This window comes from Psammomys obesus, unplaced genomic scaffold, assembly GCF_907164565.1.
Source record: "Psammomys obesus unplaced genomic scaffold, mPsaObe1.curated_primary_1811, whole genome shotgun sequence".
Taxonomy (NCBI): domain Eukaryota; kingdom Metazoa; phylum Chordata; class Mammalia; order Rodentia; family Muridae; genus Psammomys; species Psammomys obesus.
Window position 1 is genome coordinate 1791648 of NW_026596085.1, and position 7052 is coordinate 1798699.

The following is a 7052-nucleotide window of genomic DNA, read 5'->3' on the forward strand; positions in this document are numbered from 1 at the left end:
CATCACCATCACCATCATCTCCATCACCATCACCATCATCTCCATCATCATCATCATCTCCATCATCATCATCAAGTATTGACTTCTCTTCTATACTGTTGTGTCAGCATGGAAACATGCTATAATTTCCCCATCTAAAGAAATATAAAGACCACAAAATACTCTTAACCCACATCTCCCTAAAGCTCTTGTCCCATATGGAAAAAACTCCTTAGGAATCTATGCTCATCTTCCACAACACCTCCTCCACCCTTCCCCCATTTTCTCTGTGTGCCTTTTCACTGCCAGGCAGCCCTAGCCCTCTTTGGCCTAGCTCAACAGAATCATTAGTTCATTCTCCCAGAAGCATCCTCCAGGCCTCCAGCTCCTGGTTGTTGGGTAGGCGGCCCCATCGTCACCTGCCCTGGGTCCCTGAGTCCCCTTCCCGCAGGAGCCCAGGAAGCCACAGTGCTTTCAGTGTATGCTTTATGCTGATGACTGCAAGCTTACAGGAACGTCCAGCTGCCTGGTCAACATGGCCTTTTGAAATCCAGCAGAGCCTTCACCCTAACTAACGAGTGCCAACAGCTTCTTCTCTTTGGCCTGGGTGGCTCTGCCTCTGGTTCTTCGTGCAGCCTCTGGGTGCACGACAAATTCCTTGGCTGCTCCGCTCCTTTCCCAACAGCCTACAGGTCAGACTCAGCGGCCAGTCTCACGGCTCTACTCTTTTCTGGAGCCTAATACCCCGCCGGGCTCCATGGCCCTGCTTTCCCAGTGTCAGGTACAGCTGCCTCCCAGCAGGCTTGTTGCAGTGCCCTCTGCAGCAGGCAGGAGTAGGAACCTCCTGCTTGGCATCCTCGGATGGTTGCTTCCCATGGCCCCTTTGGCCACCCCCTCCCCCACCGCCCCCTGCTCTGTGTGGCCTGCTCGGGTCCCTGGCTGCCTAGGCTCTTCCACACCCAGGACTCCACTCGGCCCCCGTCCCCGAGACTCTGCCAGCTGTCCTTCTACCCTTCCATGCTGGCTCCTTCCCAGCAGCGCTGTCCCTCCTGCTGGGCTCCCAGTCCTGCAGAGCTCAGCCTCTCCCGCTCCGACAGTCTGGGCTTTTCTCATCTGTTTGGTTTTCTGACTCAGGGGCTTTACACTCCTTGGGGTCAGGCTCACCCAGCACTCTGGCTTGTGCAGTGATGTGGCCCCGGCTCCTGCGACAACACAGTAGACACCCACAGGTGTTTATGGGGTGAACGGATGCCTGAGGAGTGAGGTGGGGCTAGGGCACATCCTGTGAGGTGCACATTCAGCCGTCTCCTGAGCTGAGTCACAGGGAGGAAGAGGAACTTCGGTACCCAGTGACCCCCATAATGTCTCATTCAATCAACGCATCTCAAAGCCTTGGTTGGGATCGTCATGAAAATTACGTAAAGAGTAGTTGAGAGAAGGCATGGGTGGGCCTTCTGTGTCAAGAAGGGAAGACAGGTCCTAGCATGCCAGTCAGAAACTGCCCCAGAAGTAAGGCCCCATGTCTTAAGCTACCCCAAAGAAGGTCCGGCAAGGCTGAGGCAGCTTTCCCAGGCATGGGACCCTGGAGGCTTGGGCGTTGCTAGAAACAGACTAGCCAGGCACCTCACCCTGCAGTTTCTGCCCAGCCCCACATCTGGCCCATGGGTTTACCTCTCAAGAAAGCACCCAAGGAGGGGGCACTCATGGGAAGAGACTGGCAGAGCCACTCAGAGCCAGTGCCTCTCGACTGAGTCACCCACTTCTACGGGCATTTCTGTCCTGGCACCCATCAAGGGTAAGGGGTGAAGCTGCAAAGTCAAGGCTTCCTGACAATGCGCCTGGGAGGGGCTGCTTCTCAAGGCTGGACCAGAGCCCAAGAGGCCTTGGCTCCCATGCCCAGTGGCCCTACCATGAAATCTCTCGGGGTGGGAGCTGAGGGTTGTGTTTGCATCTCTTCTTACCTTTTCCTTAGAGCCTGCACACACACACACACACACACACACACACACACACACACACACACCATCGTACACGCATCCACTTTGCTCCTTTGGGGACAGCTGTCCTCCTGGCTATGTGATGAGGGCAGGCCAGTTGTACTCTGGGCCCCAGTCATGTCAACAAATGATGAGAACAGTAACGTGACATTTCTCACCTAGGCTTAGGTGAGTGTTTAAAACCGTCACAAGCCCCTGTTTCTCTGTGTTTACAAGTTGTGCTTTGCAATATATGAATATGTCTATTCCTGAGTTTCAGCTTTTAAAAGTCTTAAATACGGATGAAGCAAACATTTTGCCCACACTCCTTGCCTTCCCCACAGGCGACCACGATGGGCAGTTGCTCTTCCTAGACTGTTCTATAGACAGGCTTGTCTGTAGGCTTGTGCTTGTGTGCAGCTGTGTGATAAGGACTCTTCTGCAGGTTGCCTGCTTCTCATGGTTGCAGATATCAGAGCGCTTTCCGCCTCAGCTCTGCATCGGGTTAGTTAACTGGCCCCTTGTTGACAGCTGAGTGGTTTCCAGGAAGGCTCTGTTCGGACCCGCCCTGCAGCCCAGGGCTGGCGGCTCTGTGCTGGCATTTCTGTAGGACCGACTCCTCCACAAGTTGCTTCTTACGCTGGTTCAACACCTGGCAGCCCCAGCTTTTGTCTGCTGATGGTTTCTCCGTGGTGTGGCTGTCCAAGGCCTAGGTGTCACCTGTCGGGCTGTGTTTGAGGGAGGAACAGATACAAGCCTGATTCCCAGTGAAGCAAGGTCGAGCAGAGTCCTAAGATCATAAGTTCTCAGCCTGTGGGCCACAATCCCTTTGGGGCCGTCAAATGACCCCTTCACAGGGGTCGCGTATCAGGTAGGCTGCATATCAGATATTTACAGTATGATTTGTAACAGTAGAGAAATTATAGTTATGAAGCAACAATAAAATAATCTTGAGGTTGGGGGTCACCAACATGAGGACCTGTATTAAAGGGTCACAGCAAGAGGAAGGGTGAGGAGGTTGGGAAGGTTGAGAAGAAAGGCTGGATTAGATGCAGCCCTGCTGAGTGGGGGTTCGGACAGGGGCCCTCGGGCCCTCTGCCCTGCCAGGGTCCCTGCCAGCCCGCTCTACCCCAGCTCCCAGAACAGGGCTGAGTGGCCATCAGCAAGCCACTTTCTGCTGTAAGACCCCTGACCTCCTGGACCAAACAGTGACGCTGCCCACCCACCAGGGCGCAGGGGACCCTGAGCTACCTCGACAGCACGTACAGGGCTGTCCATGCAGTCAACACCCGTTACTCCTGCTCTAGCCCCTCGCTGCCTCTGACCCCATCCCACCTGCTCCTGTGTTCAGCTGGCCTCTAACTCATCCAAGGGCTACCCTTCCAGGGGTCAACAGCTGGCTCAGCTTGCGACAAGTGTGTTAACTATAAACAAGACAGTCCGCTGTCAGCTCAATGTTGGCAATACTTTCCACACCTAGGGGGATGCTAGCCAGTCAGGTTCCACCTTGTAATGTAGGCTTACAATGGGATTTTTTATAAACTTTTTTTATGTGTGCATGTGTGTGTGTGTGTGTGTGTGTGTGTGTGTGTGTGTTTGCATGTCACAGTGCATTGAGTGGAAGAGTAAAGGCAACTTCTAGAAATCAGTTCTCTCCACTGTGCAGGTTCCAGGGATCAAGCTCAGGCCCTCAGGCTGGCGGCAAGTACCCTTACCTACCGAGTGGTCTCGCTGACCCTTATAGTGGAATTCTGATGCTGTCTGTTGCCTTCATTAAACTGTCAGTTCTTTGAGGGCATGTAGGTGCTCATTAAATATGAGTGCGCGAACGAGTTAACCGCTTCCAGGTGGCTGTCAGGAAGGAGGCTACAGCAGTGGGTGGTAACCCGTTGGGGCGGGCCTCCCTCCCCCCTCCACATCCCCCACACCCTCCACCACCCGCCCCTCCCGCTAGCACCAGGCAGAGCAGCGTCCAGGAGCCAAGGGCAGGGGCAGCAGGGGCTCCACTCTTCCCACCAGCCAGCTGTCCCGAGAGGCCACTGGGTGGGTGCCCGTAAGGGGCACCCCAGGCCTGCTAGGGTCCAAGCCTTCTAGGTTGAAAGGTTCGGTTTCATGAGCTCACCCAGGGGTGACCGGGCTCTGGGAAAGCAACCAAGCTCCGCCGATTGATAAGCCAGCTCAGCGATTTATTAACTGGTGCTTGGCAGCCGGGCCTGCTCAACAGCCCGCAGCGCCTGAGCTGGCCCCTCCGCCTGCTGCGCTCTGCAGAGCACGGCTCGCTGAGGAAGCCAAACCTCGTTCTGCAGTGAGTGTGCTGGGAAAAACGATAGTGAAGAATTATGCTAGCCGATGCCTCCGAACGGACAGGGGTGGCATGAGCGTTGCTGCCATCCTGCTTTGTAAAACCAGGGCACTGAGGCCATCTGGCTAAAGTGACTCCTGAAACAGGGAGCAAGGACTCAACCCTCAGCCTTGCAGCTTCGGTCGGAGTTCCAGGGGCCCCCTCAACCCTCCCCACCGCTCCCCAGGGGATCCTCTGTTAAGGCCACGCAAGCTCCCCTCGGGATCTCTTGGCCTCCCCACGGATGCAGGAGCCACCTGAGCCTCGTTAGCAGCATCTGCCTGTTCCGGAGAGGGTGCTGCTCCCGAGGATGCAGCAGGAAAACCCCAGCGACAGCCACCATTAGGCGCCAGCTGTGTGCCCGATGTCTTGCTCACGGTACAGTCGTATGGCCTCACAGCCCCATGAGACAAGCTCCCTCATCTTCTTCCACAGCTAGAAATTCACAGGCCAAGTAAGAGAGCGGGTGTCTTGCTGGGTCCCGCAGCTGAGAGAGAGGCAGGACAGAGTCTCCGAGTCACACTCCTCACGCACAGCATGCTGGGCTCTCGCCGGGCTGCTGTTTTGTGGCATTGGCATGGAGGGCAGCGGTCCTCCCGGGCTCCCTGTGGGTCACACATGAAGCTGTGGAGCAGGTGGAGGAAGGGGACTGGGACATGCTGCAGCCTCAGTTTGGGCGACCGCAAGCTTCAAGGTCAGGCAACAGCCCCTTCATCACAGCACTCTTCATTGTTCACAGCGGGCCCGCAGGTCCCCAGGGCCTCCCACGGTCTGCCAGGGTAGCCAGTGCCCACACCTCCTCCACACCCCAGGGAAAATGTCACCCGTCCTCGACACCTTCCTCTTGAACAATCAAGGGCTCCCACTCCATAACATTTATTATAGCGAGCCCAGCTTTCGCGTCATTATCTGAGCGTTCTCCCCACTGAGCAGCGGGCTTAGGCAGAGCACTGCAGATCTGGGTCCCTCATTGTCCCTGGCATGCAGCTGTTACCCACTGACTTTACATACGTGTGTCGGTGTGAGAGGAACCCAGGAATACAGGCCTTCCACATACAAGTGAGGAGCAGCTAAGCCCAGAACACGGAATCTAAAACCTCAGTCTGCGTGGACTGACGGTTCTTCCCTCTTTTAGACACTGGGAGACTTTGGGGCCTCAATCCTCCAAAAGATGTCCCCACCTGCCTGACTTCATGTGTGCAGGGGTTTCTGCTGCCAAGATGGACAGCTATGAGGGAGGGATGGAGTTCCTGTGGAAGTGGGCAGGGCTGGCAGAAGTGGTTGGGGACAGAGGGGACCTCGTGACTAAGGGAATCTGTGTAGAATCGTCTGATAGGCCCAGGAGGGAGAGCAGGAAAACACATGAATCCTGGCTGCTGCTGAGAGTGGCAGGGCGCGGTGGTTAGGTGTGTGGATGCTGGGGCCGGCCTGCTCAAATCCTGGGCTTGCTGTTTCTCCACAGGAGTAAACTTGGATAAATATTTAACATCTCTGCATCTCAGGCCTCAGTTTCCTCCAGTGAGAACAATTCTACTGAAAGGAGCTGATGTCTGTAAAGCCTAGAACAGGCCCCCGGATTACCTGAAGCATGCATTTACCCTCAGACACGGAGCAGGGCCTGGGGCAACAGCCAGCACCAAGACTTCAGGAAGCCCTCCCTACCTGCTGTCATGCCCACACAGGACAGGCTCCTAGTTAACCCTGGGCTCTGCAGGGGCCACTTTGTATTACTCTCATCTCACTGACACACTGCGTCCCCCAGACTTGAGCTTCAGAGGGCAGAGATCCTGCCTCCCTGCTGTGTTTCTGCCTGGATCAAAATGAGTGCTCAGTAAACAGGCCTGGGTGTGATGAGGGGTTGGAAGGTCTTGGGGGAAATTCTGAGCTCTGGGCTGTTGCAGAGGGTCACTGAACAGCCAGGTAATAATGCCAGCAGCTTGGTCCCCTTAGTGCCACACTGGCCTGATAATATACGACTTCTCCATTTTTCCTCTCTTCCAGTTCCTGGCATTTGATACCCAGTTGCTGATGGGTAACCGCCGCCACTCACTGAGCCCTGAGGAATATATTTTTGGAGCCCTCAACATCTACCTAGATGTTATCTACATCTTCACCTTCTTCCTGCAGCTTTTTGGCACTAACCGGGAATGAGGAGGAGCCCTCCCCACCCCCATCTTCCTCCAGAGAATGTCCCTTCCCTGTCCTGTGACCCTCTCTGTGCTCCTGCAAGACCAGATATAAACTTGCTGTGGCCAGCCTGTGAGCAGCTGCTCCTCCTGCAGCCAGCCCTCGCCTTGCCCTCTGCCGCTTGTATATATGCCTTCCTCGGGGCCCCGTCAACCCCTGAGGTGCCCCGGGCACCCAATTGCATCTTCCAAATGGGACAGTCAAGGCTGAGGGTATCTCTGGGTTTGCAGACCCAAGGAAGGAATGGGAGGAGCCCGGCAGACTCCCAGGGGTGGGAGGGACACCCCAGTAAGCCTTGGCTGAGACTGTGACCCCACCAAGTCTTCTAGGACTCCATTTTCTCTTTCAGGTCAAGCAACCATGCTTTGTAAGAAAAAAAGGTGGAGGGGACATGGCTGGGACATGAGGACAGGGGTGCTGCGGTGTGGGGTGAAGCTGTCCCTCCTTGTCCTGAGACCTGGACATATAAAAGGTGGAGGAGGCCACTGCTTCTGTTACACGCCTCAGTTTGCCCTCCTGGGTCATCTGGATCCTGGGACGGGGATGTGCTAAGTGCGGGCCTGTTTTGA

The 7052-nt window shown here is 55.6% G+C and overlaps 1 protein-coding gene across 2 annotated transcripts in view; it reads left to right on the top strand.

Annotated features, from left to right (window-relative positions):
* Faim2 (Fas apoptotic inhibitory molecule 2) overlaps positions 1–6594 on the top strand; it is a 25815-nt gene extending 19221 nt beyond the window's left edge. For both annotated transcript variants that reach the window (XM_055627082.1, XM_055627083.1), the window contains exon 12: positions 6298–6594. In XM_055627082.1, the coding sequence (XP_055483057.1) occupies positions 6298–6447 (150 nt within the window). In that variant the 3' untranslated portion in view covers positions 6448–6594. The remainder of the gene's footprint in view (positions 1–6297) is intronic.
* The last annotated feature ends 458 nt before the right edge of the window (positions 6595–7052 follow it).